General features: G+C 42.8%; 1 protein-coding gene across 2 annotated transcripts in view; it reads right to left on the bottom strand.

The window, feature by feature from the left end:
• The window catches only part of MAN2B2 (mannosidase alpha class 2B member 2), a 58,220-nt gene that overhangs the window by 12,543 nt on the left and 20,535 nt on the right, over nucleotides 1–25,142 (bottom strand). The window contains exons 5-11 of one of the 2 annotated variants that reach the window (XM_065405134.1): nucleotides 21,656–21,771; nucleotides 20,144–20,321; nucleotides 15,028–15,226; nucleotides 8,244–8,434; nucleotides 7,197–7,387; nucleotides 4,741–4,864; nucleotides 2,626–2,882 (exon numbers count right to left, since the gene is read on the bottom strand). In XM_065405134.1, the coding sequence (XP_065261206.1) occupies nucleotides 2,626–2,882; nucleotides 4,741–4,864; nucleotides 7,197–7,387; nucleotides 8,244–8,434; nucleotides 15,028–15,226; nucleotides 20,144–20,321; nucleotides 21,656–21,771 (1,256 nt within the window). The remainder of the gene's footprint in view (nucleotides 1–2,625; nucleotides 2,883–4,740; nucleotides 4,865–7,196; nucleotides 7,388–8,243; nucleotides 8,435–15,027; nucleotides 15,227–20,143; nucleotides 20,322–21,655; nucleotides 21,772–25,142) is intronic. The other variant, XM_065405135.1, reaches the window with a different exon arrangement.

Below are 25,142 nucleotides of genomic sequence, written 5' to 3'. Positions count from 1 at the left end.
TGTAACATTTCAGTATCACTCACCACAATAACAGGCCTGAGCCACACAAATGCAGATCTGGGTTCACAGTTTCTATCCTCCAAATTTCTAAGGTTGGTGTTTGAATCCAGATTTTTAATTTATCTCCATTCTAGAGAGAGGGCCCAATTTTAAAAGGTGGACATGGAATCTGATCTTTCTCAATGTTCAGATCCAGGGTTTTGGTTCAGGCCCATCTCTAATAATAATAATGCTTATCACTTTCCATCTACAAAGTACTGCACAAACATCAACTAGTAACTAGTTAATCCTCCAAATACCCCTGTGAGGGAGATGATTCTAAGCAAAACCACCTCTGTGAAGGAGATCCAAGCTCATTAGTAAGAGGCATGTGCTGACTTGAAAACTATGAACTGGATCCGTCTGCTGGTGTAAATCAGCGTAACTCCACTGAAGTCAAAGGAGCTATGGCAATTTACACCATGTGAGGATCCGGACCTGTAAACGACAGATGTATTCAGTTAGTTTGCACTCTTGGTCAGTTTTTTGGTTTTATTTCCTTTTATTTAAATATAAATAAATAAAAGGAACATCAGGTTTTCTTTAAGAAGTTCTCTATGTTCCCATCCTAGAGCTAGCAGTTTTAGAGAACACAGTAGGAATTACTGATGGGGAGGAGAGCACTTGGCTATTGTTACATCATGTGAGATCATATAAATTCACTGTAGATTCATATTGTATCGGTAACGGGATGTACTGGTGTCATAACTATAAAGGGAAGGGTAACAACCCTTCTGTGTACAATACTATAAAATCCCTCCTGGCCAGAGACACCAAAATCCTTTTACCTGTAAAGGGTTAAGAAGCTCAGGTAACCTGGCTGACACCTGACCCAAAGGACCAATAAGGGGACAAGATACTTTCAAATCTTGGTGGGGGGAAGGCTTTTGTTTGTGCTCTGTGATTTGGGGGTTGTTCGCTCTTGGGACTAAGAGGGACCAGACATCAATCCATGCTCTCCAAATCTTCTGAACAAGTCTCTCATATTTCAAACTTGTAAGTAACAGCCAGGCAAGGCGTGTTAGGTTTATCTTTGTTTTCTCAACTTGTAAATGTTCCTTTTGCTAGAGTGTTTACCTCTGTTTAGCTGTAACTTTGAACCTAAGGCTAGAGGGGGTTTCTTTGGGCTCTTTGAATTTGATTACCCTGTAAAGTTATTTTCCATCCTGATTTTACAGAGATGATTTTTACCTTTCTTTCTTTAATTAAAAGCCTTCTTTTTAAGAACCTGATTGATTTTTCCTTGTTTTAAGATCCAAGGGGATTGGATCTGGACTCACCAGGAATTGGTGGGGGGAAAGGGAAGGGGGGGAAATGATTAATTCCTCCTTGTTTTAAGATCCAAGGGGTTTTGGATCGGTGTTCACCAGGGAATTGGTGGAGGAGTCTCTCAAGGCTACCCAGGGAAGGAAGTTAGCACTTGGGAGTGGTGGCAGCAAAACCAGATCTAAGCTGGTAGTTAAGCTTAGAAGTTTTCATGCAGGTCCCCACATCTGTACCCTAAAGTTCAGAGTGGGGAAGGAACCTTGACAACTGGTGTTAGAGGAAAGGGGGCCAGAAGACCCCATTTCCAGGATATTGGAATAAACAAAGACCCAGAAAATGGCTTGGTAGCAGAAGTGAGAAAGCAGGACCGGGGTACTGGGAGTTGGATGAGGGGGGAAAACCCCCAGGACACTGTTCCTTTAAGGGCCCAGGATCAGGAGCCCTGTAGTGTGTGGTGGGGCAGCTTTCCCCTCTCTCCTAGCAATCAGGACCACCATTCTGGAGGAGGGCAGTATATAGACTGCCTTCTCTCCCAGAACAGGGACGACACTAAAGAAGAAGGAAGCCAGGGCCAGAGGGCTGAGCTCGACAGAAAGGGTTGGCACTGATGGTTTTGAGTGGTGCAGACTGGCAGAGGAAGAGCTCTCGGCGTGGCAGAAGAACTGGAGCTAAGTATGAACTGTTGAATTGTGATTATGGACTTCATGTTGGGGGCTCATTGGGAATTATTTTGTGATTAAGGACTCTGAGGACTGCATGAACTTTATTTGAGGTTAAACCAGCCCTGGGAAGGGGTGCTGTGAACCATATCAGAGACTGTGTGGAGTGCTTAAGGGCCCATCAGAGGGGGCTAATGAGCAGGGTGGCTGCAAAGCCACAAGGGGGCACTTGGGCACCCTGTTATAGTATCTATTTTAAATATACTCGATCTCCTAAAGTTAGTACATTATAAAATCTAAGCTAGTTAACCATAATATTTTGGGAAAGTTCTATGGCATGTGCTATACAGGAGGTCAGACTAGATGAACAAAGTGATCCCTTCTGGCCTTGGAATTATGAATCAATGAATATTACACTGACTACACAGATTCAATACCACAGGGGGAAAAAGCATGATCTAGGAATAAGACCATTCATTAGCTCACTTCACAAAATGAGCAGAAGGGAGAAGTTTTCAAGTCCTTTGATTGTAAAGCACTCGTTAGTCGTTAATCCTCAAAGGATAATATGTGATCAAGTACCTGGATTTCCTTTTTTAAAAAGGGTTTTGCTTATCCTAAAATGCTGTTTGACTAAAATTAAAAATGCTGGTAGCCTCACCTGTCAGTAATGCTGTGCATTAGATTAGTATTTTGGTCAAACATCACTGTGTAGCAGTCGTTAAGCACAGGAATCAGCCGTCTGCTCTGACGATCAGCATGCTTTATGACTTTTCGTCCATATTTAACTGATCTTGCAATGAATGCAGATTCCTTGTCAGCTGATAACTTAACACAGTATCTTCGGTAACTGAGACCACTTATTGTGACAAGAATATACAGATCGTAGGTAGAGGGGGATTCTGCTGAGCTTTGGATCTGCAAGTTAAGAGAGAGAATGATGATGTATTTCAGACAGAGCTAATTTGTATGTGTCTAACATGTGCATATTTGTAAAGTCTCACCTGGTATCTTCACATGAGAATTTCCAAACATGTCCACCTTTAAAATTTAGAATTAAGATGTTCTTTTTTTCGGTTTTGATAAGGGGGGAGTTATTTAGCAACCTCAATTTAAGATTCATGGTTTTGTTTGGGAATAAATATTAGTGTCTAACTATGAGATTAGATAATATTTTAACCAATTCCTTGCCAACATGAAATCAAAGCTGTTGATTTAAATGAGTGCAACAGTGCCTTCAAATCCATCTTAAAATACCAGTGTAATTGAAAAAGCAAAAACAAACACAAACCTCACTAGAAACTAACAAAAAAGATGAATGACAGAAAAATGATTGGAACGTCTGGGGGCTTCCTCGGAGGCTGCCTACACACTTCAAAATTGTGTTTAAAATCACTGTTTCCTAAAAAGTGGATCCCAACCTACCAATGATTATGGAAAGGTTTTGGATCGGTCGCCATACCCAGGGCTGGATTAACCTATCACTGGGCCCTGGCCTCGATAAACATACAATTCTTCCAGCCTGGTGAGGATGGGGTGGGTGAAGAGCAAGCCTGCCGCACACTCATTCTTCAGTAGTGGTTCCTGTCCTGAGGGTCTGGGCCTGCTTGTCCGCTCTGAGCATTGTGACCTGCAGGGCCGGCTCTAGGATTTTTGCCGCCCAAAGCAAAAACAATTTTGGCCGCCCCCCCCCCCGTTTTTTAATTACCCCACCCCCGGCCCCGCCTCAACTCCGCCCCTTCCCCAAATCCCCAGCCCTGCCTCCTCCCCCCAGGCTCTCAAGCCTAGGAGGGAGGGAGGGGGAGAAGCGGCGCCCGCGCCGCGGCCACTCGGACTCTCCCCCTCCCTCCCAGGCTCTCAACAGCTGTTTCGCGCGCCGCGGCCGCTCGGGATCTTGAGAGCCTGGGAGGGAGGGGGAGACCCCGAGCGGCCGCGGCGCGCGAAACAGCTGATTCGCGCGCCGCTGCTCCCCCTCCCTCCCAGGCGGCGAGTAGCGGCGCGCGAGCGGCAGCAGCAGCGGAGGTGAGCTAGGGCGGCCGGGGCACATTTTTAGGGGCGGCATTCTGGCGCCGGCCATGCCGCCCCAAGCACCAGCTTGTTTTGCTGGTGCCTAGAGCCGGCCCTGGTGACCTGGCACCCAGGGTTGCAGTGCTAAGCAGGTTTAGTCCAACTGCTCCTCTGTCATGGCAGAGAGGAGGCAAGAACAAACCTGATTGGTGCTGTGAACCCGCGTGCCAGGTTGCAACACCACCCACTGAAATTTGACCCGGACGCCCCTACATCATAACACAGGGGAACCGGGTCAAACCTGAGTGACGTTGCAATCTTGTTCAGCAAGTCGACATGCCTGGAGGAGGGAGCCGGGCCCAGCCCTGCAGGACAGAAACTGCCACTCTGGGAGAGCGAGCCCGCCCCACACTCCACACACTCCTCCCTTGGGGCCTCTTTTATTTCCTTAATGTGCCAAATAATTTCAAATCCTTGTAAAAGATACAGGATCCTCCCCCTTGTCCTTAATATTATACATTTTGGTGATACTTTCTGTTTTGGGAAAGTAAATTGGACTGAACAACAGATTTATAGGCAGAGTGCTTGATTACATGAGCAACTGGGGCAAAACCAATATAATCATATTGTTTCTAATTTACAGAAGAAGCTATCATGTCTTGCTAAGAGGGCGGGAGAGAAAAAAGGGAATTGGAAATGACTGTACTGTAATGAAAGAGTCAGTTACAAAGAGAAATGCAATATATACATTAACATAACCACGCACTACCTGTGCTGGTACAGGATGTCCCAATTCATCACACACACTGACTGCTGAGTAGCTCATAGCAACAACGACAAAGGTAGTGATGTTCCACGCCAGGGGATTATAGACAATAATGTATTGTTCAACACTCCTTGTACCTTTTAACGCATACAAAGTAAAAATACAGCTTTAAAATAAGAAACAGTAATGCACAGTCATTTTTCTTTTAAGGAACATACTACCCAGGTACAATACGATCACCATCTTATAAGGTTTCAATCTAAAAAATAAGCCTCAAAGAGTGTATCATGGTTGCACATTCAGATCTATATTTATAATACTGCATAAAGCCAATGCCCCTTTGGTATACAGGTCTGTCTCATCTTACGCTGGGGTTACGTTCCGCAGTCAGCGCCTAAAGCGAAAATCGCGTATAGTCAAAATTACATTGAGTGTAATGGCGGGCGGAATCGCCCGCACTACAGAAACAGTATTTAAATTGTTATTTTTCTCTTTTGTTGTTGTTTTTTTTTTGTTTTTGCCGACCGCATAAAGCTGAAATCGCACATGTTAAATGCGCCTAAGATGCAACAGACCTGTATTATTCTTCTGTTTGAACCACACAAAGGCCCAGAATTCAGAGAAACACATTTGACATTAATATTAATTACAACAGGCTAGCCACTAAGTGATGACAATAAAAAGTTCTCCTCTATTTACAATCATACAACCTAAATACCAGTAGTGTTATGCAGGAGATTCTATAGGGAAACCTAATTTCAGTATCCCATAAACAATGCACAAGCTGCTGCCCAAAGCACTGTTTTCATTCTACAATAATAAAAGTCTCCAAAACAAACCAGCTTTTTTTTTTTTTAAAGGAACTCCATAATCTTCTAGGAATCTGTTTATTCCAGGAACACATTAATAAATTCTTGCATATCCTGGCAGTAAATCATAAGGAAAATCTTCCATAAAGTTGACTACTGTATATCCTAGACTCCTTCCTCCAGTTAGGAAGACTAGTTAAGGAACTGTCTTTGTCATGCCACGTTCTCCTTTGGACACATGTCTGAAGGCAGAATTTGGGGTCCAGTCCTGAAGTCTTTATTCACACAAAGCTCTGGGTCCCTACTGCATGATCTTTGGTTTTGGATGCCTGAGACTTGGTGGCTCAGCTGCCTTGCTTGAGGGTTGGTGGGTATCCTTGGTACATGGCCTCTTCCAAACTATGGCTTACAATTAGAGCTGGGCATTCAGTTCCAAAAAAAGAGACGCACACACACAAAAATTCAGTTCAGGTTTTAGGACTTTTTAGAATTTTCAATTAATTGGAGGGGAAAAAATCAGTTTTGGATCTGTTCTAGACAGGGATTCAAACCTGGGTCTTCCACATCCCAGGTGAGTGTCCTAACTATTGGGCTAAAGGTTATTTGGGGGGTGAAGGGGAGGGAGGAGAGAGAATGGGACAGCAGCACTGGTGGCAGTGCCACCACCAGCTCCTCCTCTGGCCATTTTGTGAATGGTCAAAATTATCTGTGTTCAACAGTTGCAAATATTTTAATAGATTCATAGATTCCAAGGCCAAAAGGGACCATTATGATCATTGAGTCTGACCTCCTATGTAACACAGACCTTCCCCAAAATAATTCCTAGAGCATATCATTTAGAAAAAACATCCAATCTTGATTTTAAAAAGTGTCAGTGATGGAAAATCCACCATGACTCTTGGTAAACTGTTCCAATAGTTAACTAACCCTCCCTGTTACAAATTTATGCCTTATTTCCTGTCTGAATTTGTAAAGCTTCAAGTTCTAGCCACTGGATTGTGTTATACCTTTTTCTGCTATATTGAAGAGTCCATATTAAATATTTGTTCCCCATGTAGGTCCTTGTATACTATGATCAAGACACCTCTTAACCTTCTCTTTGTTAAGCTAAAAAGATTGAGCTCCTTGAGTCTATCACTGTAAGACATGTTTTCTAATCCTTTAATCAAGGATTTGGGTTGACCAAAACTGCATTTTTTGTTTAATAAACTATTTGTCTGAAAAACTTTGCCCAGCTATACTTACAATGATAACACTTCGGCCATTTAATGTTAGGAGGAGAATATAGACTCATAGACTTTAAGGTCAGAAGGGACCATTATGATCATCTAGTCTGACCTCCCGCATGATGCAGGCCACAAAAGCTGACCCACCCACTCCTGGAATAATTCTCTCCCTTGACTCAGCTGTTGAAGTCCCCAAACCATGATTTAAAGACTTCAAGTCGCAGAGAATCCTCCAGCAAGCGACCCCTGCCCCATGCTGCGGAGGAAGGCGAAAAACCTCCAGGGCCTCTGGCAATCTACCCTGGAGGAAAATTCCTTCCCGACCCCAAATATGGCCATCAGCTGAACCCTGAGCATGCGGGCAAGATTCTCCAGCCAGTTACCCTTCATACACCAATCTCGAAAAACAAAACGAATTTAAGACTTACCTCGTTTTCCTGTGTCTTTATTGTAAACATAAGAATAGAGTTTTCCATTCTTCTTGGCATTGTCTGTGTCTAAAATTATGGATGCCATCAGTTTCTTCACATTAACTATTCCATCCATCAAATGATTCATATACATGTCCTTCACCTTGGGGGATTCTGTCCCTGTTATACCATCATGGTGCTGAACCTAACATTTAAAAGGGATTTAAAAGTTACAGTCAACTTGAATCCCAAGTTTAGGTCTTCACTTGAATTACTATGAATAAGTCATCCCCACACGTGAGATAATTTAATGTAGTGCTTTCCTACAATTGTAGTCCCAAATTTGTATTTTGACTATTCTGAAAGAGTAATAAATGAAGCAAGATAGTCAAAGACAAGACACACAAAGATTTCCATCTCCCTTTTCCTTTCAGTGTGAGATTATTCTAAATGCCTGCCTACATAATCAGCGATTGGGTCACAAGAAGTGAAATACATAAGGACAGATATTTTTTTCTGGGTCTCAATTTAGCCTTTAATTTTACAGCACAATATTACCTCCACAGTTGATTGCACCCTGTGACTAGGTGCTGCAGCATATAAAAGGTTAACAGGTCTCAACAGGCCACATGGCTGCTGTGGTCAGAGTGTAAAAGGGGAAGCTGGGTCAAAAAGAGGAAGGGAGTGTCTCTACTCTTACATGTTTTCCCACTATGTTTGCTTTGTTTTATGACTATTTTGTGGATAATAAAACAAGTCCTGAGGAAAGGGCCTTAATAGGGCTGAGGCTTGGAGCTTTATTTGCCTTTCTACGCTGCCTACCACTTGCTCACACACACCCTTGGATGCATAAGTGACAGTACATAACCAAACAACTTGATTTATGGGCACAATCAGGTCCTTGTCTGACTGAATCCTATTAGTTGTGCCCACCAACTAACTGCAGATGCAAATTATGGCCCAATACTTTCATGACAAATTATAATTTGTGAATTCATCTTCAAAAGTGGCTTTTGGTAACAGTGTATATAATTTTCCTAATCAAAAATGTGTAAGTTTACCTCAGAGACTGCCCATCTAAGACTGCGGAGCTGCTGTAAGGCCCAGAATTTACAAACAGAACCTGCTGGGTATTTCTGAACATACTGTGTGAAAAATGACTCTCCAGCGTAGAGAAGTGAACTTGCTCTCCGTGCAATTCCTTTTAAAACACTGCGGGAAGTATAAAACCCAGTCCACGCTTGAAATGGTTCTATGAAGAATTTGAGAGACACGACACACAGTAAAGTACTGAACATTTCAGCCCGTGCTTACTCCATCTTTGACTAGTTACACTCCTCGACTATGCAACTTATCTATAAAAAGCAACAGCTGGTGAGGGGAAAATAATGCTAAGCATCACGTGAAACAAGTCACAGCACCCTCTCCCCATCCATTCACCACGGAGCATTAAATAGACACGACCAGGAAGCTACAGTACTTTGTACTACAACCCAGTAATCTGATTGCTGATCTGAGGCAATTATCTGTGAAAATAAGCCTCTTCTTACTGAGATTAAGTTCCCATGAAATTGTACAAGACAAATTCAGCAGTGTCATTGGAGCACATTATATTTTTAATCAATAAAATAAGGGCTTTATGATTGCTAGTTATCATTTGTTATGACCCATCCATATGCCTGACTAAAAGGAGGAGGGAAAACAGAATGAGCTTTAATTTCATTTCCTTGGCTGGAGTAGAATGGGGGATATGGAAACACCCATTCAGGACGACAGTGAGATTGCAAAATCTATCAACAGATGCCCTCAAGTGGTCAAAGAGGAGAATTTCAATTATTTGTTTGTGAGGCTAACAACAGAATATGTGGCTTTACAAAGTGCACAGTCATTTAAATATATACTGCAATAATCATAGAATCATAGAATATCAGGGTTGGAAGGGACCTCAGGAGGTCATCTAGTCCAACCCCCTCAAAGCAGGACTAACACCAACTAAATCATCCCAGCCAGGGCTTTGTCAAGCTGGGCCTTAAAATCCTGTAAGGAAGGAGATTCCACCACCTCCCTAGGTAACCCATTCCAATGCTTCACCACCCTCCTACTGAAAAAGTTTTTCCTAATATCCAACCTAAACCTCCCCCACTGTAACTTGAGACCATTACTCCTTGTTCTATCACTGGTACCACTGAGAACAGTCTAGATCCATCCTCTCTGGAACCCCCTTTCAAGTAGTTGAAAGCAGCTATCAAATCTTCTCTTCTGCAGACTAAATAATCCCAGTTCCCTCAGACTCTCCTCATAAGTCATGTGCTCCAGCCCCCTAATCATTTTTGTTGCCTTCCGCTGGACTCTCTCCAATTTTTCCACATCCTTCTTGTAGTGTGGGGCCCAAAACTGGACACAGTACTCCAGATGAGGCCTCACCAATGCCGAATAGAGGGGAATGTTCATGTCCCTCGATCTGCTGGGAATGCTCCTACTTATACAGCCCAAAATGCTGTTAGCCTTCTTGGCAACAGGGGCACACTGTTGACTCATATCCAGCTTCTCGTCCACTATAACCCCTAGGTCCTTTTCTGCAGAACTGCTGCCTAGCCACTCGGTCCCTAATCTGTAGCAGTGCATGAAATTCTTCCTTCCTAAATGCAGGACTCTTCACTTTGTTGAACCTCATCAGATTTCGTTTGGCCCAATCCTCTAATTTGTCTATGTCCCTCTGTATCATATCCCTACCCTCCAGCGCATCTACCATTCCTCCCCGTTTAGTGTCATCTGCAAACTTGCTGAGGGTGCAATCCACGCCATCCTCCAGATCATTAATGAAGATACTGAACAAAACCAGCCCCAGGACTGACCCTTGGGGCACTCTGCTTGATACCGGCTTCCAACTAGACATGGAGCCATTGATCACTACCCGTTGAGCCCGATGATCTAGCCAGCTTTCTATTCACCTTATAGTCCATTCATCCAGCCCATACTTCTTTAACTTGCTGGCAAGAATACTGTGGGAGACGGTATCAAAAGCTTTGCTAAAGTCAAGGAATACCATGTCCATTGCTTTCCCCTCATCCACAGAGCCAGTTATCTCATCATAGAAGGCAATTACGTTAGTCAGGCATGACTTGCCCTTGGTGAATCCATGCTGACTGTTCCTGATCACTTTCCTCTCCTCAAAGTGCTTCAAAATTGATTCCTTGAGGACCTGCTCCATGATTTTTCACCGACTGAGGTGAGGCTCATAATGAGGCAGGGTAAACCTTTTGGGTCACTGTAATGGGGTCTACAAACCCCGTATTGAGCATAAACAGAAGTGGGAGAAAAGCCTCTCCTGTCTACAGGCAAGCAGTTTAACAACACCCCCATGCAGCTGCCAGAGCTGCCAGTCATGGAGGCAGGCACCCACACCTGCAGCCAATAGAGGCAATGGCCTGCTATAAAGGAGAGAGTGCAGAGAAGGAAGGGGAGGCAGAAAGGCCTGGGATAGCAACAGGGCGACACCCCGGCACCTGGCTGCCTCCACGAACACAGCCAACAGACTGAAGCAGACTGCTAGACTTAATTAGAGGTGAGGGTCCAAGAACTGCCCTGACCAAGGGGAAACTAAGGAGGACCAGTCAGGAGCAGCAGAGACGGCTCAAAAGACAACACCAGGAGCTGGTGACAGGCACAGATTGTGTTTAGATCTCCTAGCACATTGAGGGTGCTACCATAACCCAAATAAGTAACGACAGCCAAGTGCAGCATGTAAAGTACACTGAACATACAGGCAGGTAAAACACGCAAGAGACGGGGTTGTGGTGGTTTGCTCACGGCAAGTACTCACAGTACATTTATCAGTGCGTTACCTGAAATGATGCAATCCCTAGATGGAGGTGAGTGAGTCAGGAGATCATTCTGTATAATGAGTCATGGGAAGCAATGATCCCTTTTCATCATTAATTAAAAAAATACGTTAACAGCGGAAGTGCCACAGAATATTGGGCAAGCAGATTAAATATAGTCCAGAATACTCATGAGTCTATCCAGAGTGCAAAGGAAAATGATGAAACAGCCAGGCTACACTTACATCAGAAACAGAAGTAAAAAATGGTTACTGCCATGGGTGAATGAAATTTGGATAGCTTGACCCTTATCCACCGGTAACCACATCAGCTTCTGAGTTTGAAGAATACTTTCCTGGGGAACGTTTTGTAGGCACCGTGAAGCAAATTCCCAGTATTAGGAACTGAGATGTCAGCCTAACTTCAATACCTTGAAAGATACTGGAACAAATTAAGCAATCAATTTGTAAGCACCCAGAAAATAATTAGGTTATAAGGAATAGCCAACATGAATGTGTCAAAAACAAATCATGTCAAACCAACCTCATTTCCTTCTTTGACAGGGTTACTGGCCCAGTGGATAGGGGAGAAACAACAGATGTGACATCTCTTTATTTTAGTAAGGCTTTTGACACAGTCCCGCATGACTGTCTCATAAGCAAACTAGGGAAATGTGGTCTCGATTAAATCACTATAAGTAGGCTTGGAAGGATCAGATTTTTATTGGTAAATGTCAGTTTCACTGTACACTCACAAATGGACAAAAAAAAGTCTCCCTCAATAATAACTGAAATTTACAGATAAGCAAAGTAAGAAAAATGCTGCTTAAAAACATATCAGACTTTGATGTAAGGATATTTCCTTTGTATGTTTTGACATGTGATGTTGAAAATGTGTTTTAACAATTATAAAGCTTCCATTTTTTAAAATCAATGTCTACTATCATTAAATAATTGTCTGACCTGCCATTTTGTCTGACACTATTCCCATAATTTCTCATAACTGTGAAAATTTAAATGGATAAAAATTGAAAAAAATACTTAAAAATAAACATTGATATTATCCATTGAAATTATTTAAAAAACCCTCAAATTCTGCCAAGCCTAACTATAAACTGGCTGAAGGACCACAGTCAAAGAGTAACTATCCATGGCTCCCTGTTAAATTGGGAGGGCATATCTAGCGGAGTGCTACAACGGTTTGACTGCTAATATATAAAATAATAATATATGGAGATATACCTATCTCATAGAGCTGGAAGGAACCCTGAAAGGTCATCGAGTCCAGCCCCCTGCCTTCACTAGCAGGACCAAGTACTGATTTTTGCCCCAGATCCCTAAGTGGCCCCCTCAAGGATTGAACTCATGACCCTGGGGTTTAGCAGGCCAATGCTCAAACCACTGAGCTATCCCTCCCCACAATGTAATATTCAACATTTTCAGATGGTACCAAGCTGTGAGGGGTTGAGAGCCCTTTGGAAGCCAAAATTAGAATTCAAAATGACTTTGACGAATTGGAGAATTGGTCTGAAATCAACAAGATGAAATTAAAAAAAGACAAGTGCAAAGTTCTACACTTAGGAAGGAAAAATAAAATGCACAGATTGGGTAATAATTAGCTAAGGCAGCAGTATGGCTGAAAAGGATCTGAGGTTATAATGGGTCACAAATTGAATATCAGTCAACAACGTGATGCAGTGGAGAAAAAGAGCGGTATAATTCTGGGGTGCATTAACAAGAGTGTCATACGTAAGACACAGGAGGCAACTGCTCTGTTCTACTTGGCACTGGTGAGGCCTCAGCTAGAGTACTGGGTTCAGTTCTGGGCACCGCACTATGAGAAAGAAGGACAAATTGGAGAGAGTGTCCAGAGAAGAGTAACGAAAATGATACAAGGTTTAGAAAACCTGACCTATGAGGAAAGGTTAAAAAACCTGGGCATGTTTAGTCTTGAGAAAAGAAGACTGAGGGCACACCAGATAACAAGTCTTCACATATATTAAGTACTGTTAGAAAGAGGATGGTGATCAATTATGCTCCATGTCCATTGAAGGTAGGACAAGAAGTAATGGGCTTACTCTGCAGCAAGGGCTATTGGGTTAGATATTAGGAAAAACTTTCTAACTATAAGGGTAGTTAATCACTGAAATAGACTTCCCAGGGAGATTGTGGAATCTCTGTTGGTGGTGGTTTTTAAGAACAGGTTGGCCAAACACCAGTCAGGGACTGTCTAGGTTTACTTGGTCCTGTCTTTGTGCCAGGGACTGGACTAGATGAACTCTCAAGGTCCCTTCCAGGCCTATAGTTCTATGATTCTAGGATGCCTTCTCTGGTATAAATATTGCACTTTTGTACCTAAGATGTCCAGAATCATATGGATACTTTGAGTTCCCAGCAGCACTGTGACAACCTGAGGAGCACCACATGGTGCAGCAAGTGCTGACCAACTCGAATGAATGAAGATAATTTTAACAGGCTTCCCAGATTATATATCTGTCAAGCACTCCAGAGGCATAGAAGGACAACAGGATTAATGAACTACTCTAAGGTGAGTGATTCCACCCTCCCTAACAGTGGCAAATAAAAGTTCAGATAATTATAGATCGCTTTCATGTCCCCTCTTTGCCATCTCTTAGCCTATCTGTGCATGTCCAGTTCCTCTGGTCTGTTTTTACAGGACAAAAAAAAAACGAGGAGTCCTTGTGGCACCTTAGAGACTAACAAATTTATTTGGGCATAAGCTTTCGTGGGCTAGAACCCACTTCATCAGATGCATGAAGTGGAAAATACAGGAGCAGGTATAAATACTTGAAAGGATGGGGGTGCTTTACCAAGTGTTAGGTCAGTCTAACGAGATAAATCATTTAGCTAGCCCACGAAAGCCTATGCCCAAATAAATTTGTTAGCCTCTAAGGTGCCACAAGGGCTCCTCGTTTTTTTTGCTGATACAGACTAACATGGCTACCATTGAATCCTTTTACAGGACATGCACTCTATTTCTCTCATCAGCTTTGTATCCCTCTTTGGGTATTTTTCAGTTTATCACTTTCCCTTCTGTGCCGCGAAGCTCAAAGCACAGTGATCTTACTAACAATAAATAGAGAGAGACTGATTTTTTTAGGCAGTACAATAAGTATACTCAATACTGCCAAATCCCTATAAAGACAGAGCTGAATTTACTCCTCTTATGTTACATCAGTGTAAATCTGATGACTTCAGTGGAGCTACTCTAGATTTACACTGGTGTAATAAAGCAGAATTTGGCTCAGGATCGCTGCCCCAGAGTTCACAAGTTATCACCTTTCTGATTTCATAAGACCTACTTCTGTAAATACACCCCATAGCAGCCTGGCTTTAAACTAGTGTTTATATATAAACAACAGCATTGCACTACATGCTTATGTTTAGTGCACCTGCCATCACCCCTTCTTCCCCAAGTCCATCTTCGTATTGCTGTTTGCTAACCAGTTTTCAGCTTGTGATTATGCTTGGTATTATTGCTCCTTCATCACACATAATCTTGTATCTACCCACTGAACTTTGCCTAGTTGTTCTAAATTCTGCACATCTAATCCACTGTCCATGGCTTTCCCAAATCCCTGACTTTCAATCATCAGGGGATCTGATTAGTGCATTATTTTCTCTATCTTTCAGGTCATCAGAGATTCAACCAACAGTGGCAGCACATACAGATCTAGATATACCCCAAACCTAACCCTTCCTGGGGTTTGCCTTTATTGATACTCACACAGCAAAGACAAATTTCAGGCTAAATTTTTTCCCAAGCCATGGTTTTCCTTTCAGGACCCCTTGGGTTCCACCCCAGTTCCTGCTGCCTCAGAAAGACACTCCAACCCCTCTTATATTTCAGAATTAGAGCTAATAGAGCCCACTAAATCGGAAAGAGTAAGTCAGGAAAAAGCTCCTTACGCTCCTGTTACACTCTGTTACAATAAACTAACCCTAATGCCAGCTACTGATATCCATCAGTATATGCAGTGTATAAAAAACATATTGTTAAGTACCTGCTGAATACGGAAGAAAGTCTTGATAATTCTGAATGTCCCATCTGAGGTTTCTGTTATACAATGCCTGGAAGTAATCACTGACAGTGGAATACTGGACGGTCACTCCAAATTGATCAGCATGCTTGTTAATATAATCTAATAATGGGTCCATGTTGGAGTACTGAACTGATGCATTAAAGAACTGTTTGTCACAGCCCTGCAATTTAGAAAATAACACATCTATATGAATTAGTGGAAGTTATAGTTATAGTCAGAGTCCCAAGAGCTTAAGGCCTGAAGGGCCAACCAGATCATCTAATCTGACCTCTCTGTATATCACAGGCTACTAATTACTCTCTAGTCAACCCTCATACCAAGCCCAAGAATCAGAATTAGACCAAAATATTACAGACCTCAGGAGACTGAATCATTGTGTGCCACAGGCAAAGAACAGGAGGGGCTGAGGTACCCTTGTAATGGCTGGGGATTAAGCGAGACATCCCCAGAAGATCCCAGCAAGTGGCCCACAGGTTATTAACTTCTATGATGAGGTAGTTTAAGAATGTTCTTATATTACAATTCTTATCCACTGTAAAACATCATTCTTCCTTCTGAGCTCATCTGCATAAACCAGTCAAAAGTTCAGGGCCTAAGTAGCAAGAATGGGTCTGGTTATTCAAATAGGACAACTGACAACCTACTGGTCCAATAAAAATTATTACATCACCCATCTTGTCTCTCTAATATCCTGGGACCAACATGGCTACAGCAACACTGACCAAGTGCCATGACCGACAGGAATTAAGTTAGTCTACATTGCACAACCCACAAGAGCATGCATTTCCCTGGTAGGGAGGTTGCCCAGTGTGTCTATCTGATGTCTGGCAAGGGCAGTTTTCTGTCAATTCTCTCATTCCTTTTCTTGCTCTTGACAAAAAGAGAGGGAGTTTGTATTTATTTTTGTGATCTGAGAATACACAATCTTACATCAGTACTGAGTAAGTGGTGGAAAGGAAATGAACAACAATCTGGACAGAATAACTACCTATGTTACACAATTTATTGACAACCCCCCGCCTAGAACATGATCAGCCCTAGTCTAATAAGTGGATAAATGAATAGTTAAATGGGATAATGAATGCACAAAATATAGAAGGCCTGATTATCCAAAATTCATGTGCATAACTACACACTTAATTTGGATGCCCACTAGAACTGACTGCGTCTGCATACTGAGCATGAGTGTGTACACATGTATCTAATACGAAGCACAGCTAACTATTTATTATTATTGTGTGCTCAATCATAGCAAATGCACAGGAAAATTAGACACACAATTAAAATTACTCAGCCAATGTATTGTGTGTACACTCTTAAAAATCAGTTTCATTATAGATTTGTAAGATGGACAATGATATATTCTTGGAAATCTTCCTCTTGTGCAGACAAACTTCTTTGAACACACTGCCTTTCAAAAACAACAAGGAGTTCTTGTGGCACCTTAGAGCAGGAGTCTGCAACCTTTCAGAAGTGGTGTGCCAAGTCTTCATTTATTCACTCTAATTTAAGGTTTCGCGTGCCAGTAATATATTTTAACATTTTTAGAAGGTCTCTCTCTCTAAGTCATTATTATATAACTAAACTATTGTTGTATGTAAAGTAAATAAGGGTTTTAAAATGTTTAAGAAGCTTCATTTAAAATTAAACTAAAATGCAGATCTTATCAGTTTAGTGTGATCCTTGCCCTTGCTTTTCCTTGCTGGGTTTTCCAATGTCTGGCACGTATTTGGATACTTTAAGCTGCACACAGGCTTCTGAGTGATCGATCAGTTGTTAACCGGCTCCGAGAGGGACAGAGGACAGATTTCATGTGTGAAAATACCTGTTCACACAGGTATGTGGATCCAAATGCTGAAAGCACTGCAAAAGCAATTTTCTTCAAACAGTTAAATTTCACTGGCAGGACATCCAGCAGGTCAGAATAGAGGCCCCATGATCTCCCTTGGTAGCTTCAAGTGTACTCCACAGATCTCCAAACTTTGATGCCCACAATTCTGAGCTTTTTACTGAATGAGCTGCATTTCGAAATCTTCAACACCCATCCACTGAAATACAGACAAATCCAAGTTGATTTCATTGATTTAATTAGAAAAGAAAGCATTGGGCCAAATTGCAGGAAATCTTGGAATCTGTCAGAAAATTCTGATTCCAGTTCTTGCATGTACATTCCAATCTCGACACTGACAGTGGAACGTGTCGATAGCTCTTTTATGTGTTGGAAGTAGCGGAAAGTCTAAGTTTGAATATCTGGCGAAAAAAACTGCTAGTTTTACAACAAATGCCTTCTAGGCTTCATAAAGATCAAGAACCGTTTGCCCTGCACCCTGGAGACAGAGTTTGAGTTCGTTTAGATGAGCGGTGATGTCAGTTAGAAACATTAGCTTACACGGTTCGGGGTAGTTTTGTCCTTTTTCTGACAAAAAGGCCTTGATTGCATCAAAACAGTTTACAAAGCGCACCAAAACCTTGCCACGACTTAGCCACCAAATGTTGCTGTGAAATGGAATGTCGTTATAAGCACTGTCCATCTCTTCTAGCAGTGCTTGAAACTGTCTGTGAGTCAAAGTAGATCGAGCAACAAGGAAATTCACAATTCGCACGACTATATTCATCACATTATTAAGCTCTGAATTAGAAATTTTAGCACACAGGTTTTCTTGATGGATGATACAGTGAAATTTGACTGTCGGGCAGCCAATTTGATCTTCAAGTAACTTTACAAATCCCTTCTGTTTTCCGACCATGGCAGGAGCACCATCTGTTGTCACACAAAATATTTTTCTGATGTCAACTCCTCGTTCTTCAAAACGGTTTACAAAACTTTCCACTATATCTTCCCCCTTTGTTGTGCCATGCAGGGGTTTTAGGCAACAAAGTTCCTCTTGGATTTCATTGGAAGCACAATATCTTGCAAAAACTGCCAAACGTGGAACGCCATTTATATCCACGTTCTCATCAACGGCAACGCTAAATATGGCTGTGTCTTTTAATGCAGTCATCTTCTTTTCGTTAATGTTTTCTGCCATTTCGCTTACGCATATCTCAACTGTTCTGGCAGAGACAGGCAGTTCTTTTAATTTAGATACAATCGTATCTTTATTTGGCAAATCATTGAACAAAACCTCCGAAATGCTGAGAAAAACTTCTTAAAAACACTGCTTTGCTTCTCATATCCTGCTACTGCCTTTTTGATCGATTCAGTCTTGTCTGCTTCGTCAAGAAAGGTTTTCTCGTGCTTTGTTTGAAAATGTCGTTGAACACTTGATGTGCGACAAACAACACTTTCACAACAGAAAGCACAAACAGCACGGTCCTTCTTTTGAATAAATCCAAATGGGTCTTTCCAAGAAGGCTGAAATGAACAGACATCTAACTTTGTTTTCTTAGGAGCTGACATTTTGTCAAATGTACCCCACAACTCACAGTGGGGAAAAAAAATCTCGACAGATGGCACGCACAACGTCAAATGCAGTGCGCTGTTCCACGTGGCGTGATAGTGATGTAAGCAGCAAAGCAGGACTTAAAAATTTCCCAGTGGTGCTGGAACAATTTTTAAGGGGGGGGTGCTGAGCTGCGCCCCCTCTTGCCCATCTGCACCCCTCACTGCCCCAGGCTGGGGCCAGTGGGCCACAGCTGGTGATGGCTGCAGAGCGCCAGGCTGAGGCCAGGAGCAGAGCCCCTGACTGGCGGCTGGGACCCCAGGCCGGCAGTGGAGCCACCCGGACTGGTGGCCGGGACCCGGGGCCGGCAGCGGGCTGAGTGGGGCCGGCGGACGGAACCCCAGGCTGGCAGCAGAGCCCTGAGACGGGCAGCCAGCACCCGGGCAGTGTGAGTACCACTGAAAATCAGCTAGCGTGCTGCCTTTGGCACGCGTGCCATAGGTTGCTGACCCCTGCCTTAGAGACTATCAAATTTATTTGGGGATAAGCTTTCATGGGCTATAACCCACTTCATCAGAGGCATGGAGTGCAACAATCTCTTTCAACCATTTCTGCAAGATTCCTACACCAGCCCCACCTCACATCTTCACCTGATGTGTGAACCACAACATCTCTGTATGCATCTTGGGGAAGGAAGAGCGCCTTCATAAATGTTAGTATACAGCACCAACTGCAGTCTGCACTCATACTACCACCGGGTTGGGTGGACAGTTTGCACAGAATCATGAACTTGCCCCCAAATTCAGGATTATTTTTTGGTCTGCAAAAGTCAGCTTAGGTTTGGAAAGGGCCCCAAAGTGGCCTGATGATGAACACACAGCCCCACCTTTCACTCCAGCTTTTCTCTGAAGAGCCTTCCTCCAGTTGACCCCAAACAGGAAATCCTCTGACAAAAACTAGAGGCATCCTGACCATAAGGGAATACCATTTACTAGCACAGTTTGTCTTATCATAGAATCATAGGACTGAAAGGGACCTCGAGAGGTCATCTAGTCCAGTCCCCTGCACTCAAGGCAGGACTAAGTATTATGTAGACCATTCCTGACAGGCGTTTGTCTAACCTGCTCTTAAAAATCTCCAATGATGGAGATTTCACAACCTCCCTAGGCAATTTATTTCGGTGCTTAACCACCATGACAGTTAAGAAGTTTTTCCTAATGTCCAACCTAAACCTCCCTTGCTGCAATTTAAGCCCACTGATTCTTGTCCTATCCTTAGAGGTTAAGAAGAACAATTATTCTCCCTCCTCCTTGTAACAACCTTTTATGTACTTGAAAACTGTTATCATGTCCCCTCTCAGTCTTCTCGTTTCCAGACTAAACAAACCCAATTTTTTTTAATCTTCCCTCATAGGTCACGTTTACTAGACCTTTAATAATTTTTGTTGCTCTTCTCCGGACTCTCTCCAATTTGTCCACATCTTTCCTGAAATGGGTGCCCAGAACTGGACACAATACTCCAGTTGAGGCCTAATCAGCGCGGAGTAGAGCGGAAGAATTACTTCTCGTGGCTTGCTTACAACACTCCCGCTAATACATCCCAGAATGATGTTCGCCTTTTTTGCAACAGTGTTACACTGTTGACTCATATTTAGCTTGTGGATGTGTCATTAAATTCTAAAGTGATATACTTACCCACGGCCATAGGACATCAGCAGTTCGGAACCAGGCTGCCCTCTTTTTAATGTTTGCCACCATGGTCTGTGCATAAAGGTGAATGGTGGCATCAGTAACAGGGACACTCATGTTGGGGTAAACACCATCTTTTGGTGGATCTGGGAAAACTGCAATTCCATTCCAATAGAAACCGGACCTAAGTGGAAAGAGAAAGCAATACACTACAAAAAGGACTTTTACAGCAAGTTGGGGAAAAAATGGAGGAAATCATGCAGGGATACAAATCCAATTTGGCACATGAGGATTCAGTAGCACAATTCCGGTTTACACTGGTTCTCTGTGTTTAGTTTCTATTACATCCATGTGACTTTATGGGCCTCCAATGGTGGCTAGTATAAACACACTGAAAACTTAAGCTGTAGGAGACGGTATATAGGTCTGATAAAAGATGTATTTGGCTTGAGTTAAAATAGCCTGGAAATCTTCCTGTCCAGCCCCTGCTTTTCCTTAATGTCATTTGCTGGCTAAAACAGAGTATGAAAGAGATTGTAGGTTTAAGTCGATCAAGGTTTTGTTTTAATGCAAGAATTCTTAAACATTTCTATAGCATGGTCTATTTGGCAGATTATAAGCCACATCTATTGAGGTCCATTTCTTGATCAATGTAGCTTACAATGTATCATAGGGTTTTAGACTGCCACCATCACGGTGGGCACCTTCCACGTAAAATCATTAGCTATAGCGAAATCCCTGTCCGACTTCATGGAGTCTCTAGCTCCTTCCCTCTTCAGGGATAAAAACAAACCTCTGTCTGGGGTATCGTCCGTTTATGCTGGTTGATTTGTTCGCTTCAGGTTATTTAGTTAGTTATACATCCTTTTTAACTTTAGGGTGTGTGTGGGGGGGAATGTCAGGATAGATAGAGCTCTAAGTGTTGTGCGTGTCACTACTGCTATGGTGAAAAGGCTTTTTTAAAGCCAATCCATTCTAACACTAACTTTTAATGTCAGGAATGGAGAATAAAGATTCAATCCTGTGAGTTGCTGAGCACCCTCACCTCCCATTGAAGCCAGTGGTAGTTGAGGGTTCTTAACATCTTGCAGGACTGAGTCTTAAGAGTCCAGCCACGTTTTAAGCCTAATAGAAGCCTTTGACAAAAGAGAAAGTGCAAAGTTCTCTTAATAAGCTCAGCATCTCAGTCCTCTTAATAAGCTCAGGATAAGCTCAGCAGCCATTCTATACTTTGTCTAAAATCCTAAGGGCTTCACGTACAGCACTGCAGCTGTGCCACTGTAAGTGCTTAAGTGAAGACGCTTCTCCAGCCAGTGTAGTTAATCCACTTCCCCGAGAGAAGCTCTCCTGTCGACATAGTGAAAGGTTAGGTCTACAACTACATTGCTCAGGGGTATGGATTTTTCACACCCCCGAGCAACGTAGTTATACCAATATAGGTCTGTAGTGTAGACCTGGCCTAAAATTTGATATTACTGAAGTGACCAATATTTCTGCAGGGTTTGGAAGCATTCAAACCTGTTTGAAAAGGGTATTTGCGATGGGGTGCAGTAGCTGTACTGATCCATAACGTGAGTGAAGATCTCATGGTTCTCAGATAAAGAGGGAGAGCCCCTCCACACGAACTGAAGCTTCTAAAAAAGACAAAAAGAAATACTTCAGAAAAAGAAATCACCATAAGAAACCAAACCTGCATATAACAGAGTACCATGATTAATAACCCCTCGGGACTCAATTTTGCACTCCTTCACATGAACACAACACCCACTGGCTTCAATGGAAGCTGTGCACATGTAACAGATTTGGGCTAATTCTCACTGTAGTCAAGAAGAGTCTTCCATTGAGGAGGCACAAGGGGTAAAATCCTGGCCTAGTGAAATCAATCGGTGTTTTGCCATTACCTTCAGCGAAGCCAGGATTTCACCTAAGATTCATATAATCTCTGCCTAATGCCCAGTTTATTGGGCGAGATTCTTCCTTCAGTACACGTGTGCAACCCCATACCTTCATTGGGGTTTGTGACGTTGCACCCCATAATTCTTTATGGAAATATGCTTATGAATGTATATACACCTCTACCTCAATAGAATGCTGTCCTCGGGAGCCAAAAAATCTTACCGTGTTATAGGTGAAACGGTATTATATCAAACTTGCTTTGATCCACCGGAGCCCCGCCCCACCCGGAGCACTGTTTTACCACGTTATATCTGAATTCGTGTTATATCAGGTCACGTTATATTGGGGTAGAGGTGTATGACATAACTGGAATATGTTTTATGTTACATATGCCATGTAACATATCTCTGAAAAGGTTATGATCTACTGAATACATTCATCCTATTTGTATGCATGTGTCATTTTTGTATTTGAAGTGATGAATATTGGCTGTATACTTGTTTGCATTTAAGTAGCCTTAGTAAAGCATTTGGTCAGCTTCTTGAGAAAGGAATGTGCAAATTAAGTGCCCAATCAAGAAACACTTAACTGACAATGGATCTTGGAAGACTCCAATCCATATAAGAAGTCTTCTTGGAGACATTCAAGATAGCATGTGGGCAATGGCTGCTGCCTGTAAAAACTGAGTCATACATGGACATGTGACTTGCCCATGTGACTCCAAAACTCCATCTTGAAGCTGGATTTTGCATAGGAGAGAGGAGGGGGTCTCCACCTACAAGAGAATGTCTATTTAAACCCCTGGGAGACCCCTCCATTTTGTCTTCAGCTGGCTCAAGAGATAGCCTCTCCACCCCCAAGGATACCTGAAAGAAACTGGAACAAAGGACAGTAACCACGGGGGTGTGAGTGATTGCTGGACCCAGACTAGAAGGAGGCTAGTCTGTAAAAGAAGCTTACTGGAATATCTCCGAGGGTGAGATTTCATCTGTAATCACTTTCATACTGTATTAGGTTTAGACTTGCGTGTTTTGTTTTATTTTACTTGGTAATTCACTTTGTTCTGTCTGTTATTACCTGGAACCACTTAAATCCTACTTTTTGTATTTAATAAAAATCACTTTTTACTTATTAATTAACCCAGAGTATGCATTAATACCTGGGGGGTGCAAACAGCTGTGCATCTCTATCAGTGTTATAGAGGGCAAACAATTTATGAGTTTACCCTGTATAAGCTTTATACAGTAACTCCTCACTTAACGTTGTAGTTATGTTCCTGAAAAATGCGACTTTAAGCGAAACAATGTTAAGCGAATCCTATTTCCCCATAAGAATTAATGTAAATGGGGGTGGGTGGGAGGTTAGGTTCCAGGGAATTTTTTTTCACCAGACAAAAAACTATATTATATATAGAACATAACTACATATACATATATACACACACACACACACACACACACACACACACAATATATGTTTTAAACAAACAATTTAATACTGTTCACAGCTATGATGATTGTGAAGCTTGGTTGAGGTGGTGAAGTTAGAGGGTGGAAGAGAGTGGGATATTTCCCAGGGAATGCCTTGCTGCTAAATCAGTGGTTCTCAAACTTTTGTACTGGTGACCCCTTTCACACAGCAAGCCTCTGAGTGCGACCCCCCCCCCATATAAATTAAAAATACTTTTTAATATATTTAACACCATTATAAATGCTGGAGGCAAAGCAGGGTTTGGGGTGAAGGCTGACAGCTCACGACCCCCCATGTAATAACCTCGTGATCCCCTGAGGGGTCCCGACCCCCAGTTTGAGAACCCCTGTGCTAAATGATGAACTAGCATTCGGCTGAGCCCTCAAGGGTTAACACATTGTTGTTAATGTAGCCTAACTCTACAAGGCAGCAGGAATGGAGGGGAGGGGAGGGGAGATAGCATAGCAGTCAGAGACAGACACACACTTTGTGTGTGTGTGTGTGTGTGTGTGTGTGTGTGTGTGTGTGTGTGTGTGTGTGAGTGTGAGAGAGAGAGAGAGAGAAATGCACACTGCCCCTTTAAGTAAGCTGACCCACTCTGAAGTGCATTGTCTTTTTAAGTGGATCAGGAAGTTGAGACAGCAGCTGCTGCCCCAGGCTCTCTCTGTCTCTCTCCGTCCCTGTCCCCATCCTGCTCTATATGGAGAAGGGGTAAGTGGGGTGTAGGAGCAGGAGGGAGGGGGACACCCTGACATTAGCCCCCTCCCATTATCTCCCCCCCCCCCCCCCCCCGCACAGCAAGCAGGAGGCTCGGGGAGCAGCTCCAAGGCAGAGGGCAGGAGCAGCACATGGAAGTGGGGGGAGGGATAGCTGCAATTGCTAGCCTACTGGGCAGCTTCTGCACAGGGAACTTAGGGGAGCAGGGAGCTGATAGGGACAGCTGATAGGGTCCACCCTGGTTCCAAGTCCGCACCAGCTAGCTGCAACAGGCTGCTCTTCCTGCAAGCAGTGGACAAAGCAGGAGGCTGCCAAACGACATTAGAAGGAAGCATTGCACAACTTTAAACGAGCATGTTCCCTAATAGATCAGCAACGAAACAACGAAACAATGTTAACCGGGACGACTTTAAGTGAGGAGTTACTGTACAGGGTAAAACAGATTTATTTAGGGTTTGGACCCCACTAGGAGCTGAGCATCTGAGTGTTGGAAACAGGAACACTTCTTAAGCTATTTTCAGTTAAGCCTGCAGCTTTTGTGGGACCTAGTTCAGACCTGGGTCTGTGTTGGCAGGAGACTAACGTGTCTGGCTGAAACAAGGCAGGGTTCTGAAGTCCCAAGCTGACAGGGAAAACGGGCTCAAAAGTAGTCTCAGCACATCAGTTGGCAGTCCCAAGGGGGTTTCTGTAATCCAACCCGTCACAGGGTTCATCATGTATAGCTGAGGGTAGACTATGGCCCATCATAATAAACAAACAGATTTGTTATATCTAGAAGATTTTGCTCAAGATCAGAACTGGAACAGAAGGGCTTAATTCTGAGAGATATCTACTCAGTTCCCACCCACGTTTTATTACAATTTTTGTCCATAATAACTATCCAATAATTTTACAAGCATAAATACATTTCACTGGGTTTAAA

This window comes from Emys orbicularis, chromosome 5, assembly GCF_028017835.1.
Source record: "Emys orbicularis isolate rEmyOrb1 chromosome 5, rEmyOrb1.hap1, whole genome shotgun sequence".
Classification (NCBI taxonomy): Eukaryota; Metazoa; Chordata; order Testudines; family Emydidae; genus Emys; species Emys orbicularis.
The sequence above is the reverse complement of the archived record's forward strand: the minus strand, read 5'-3'. Positions and strand labels throughout refer to the sequence as shown.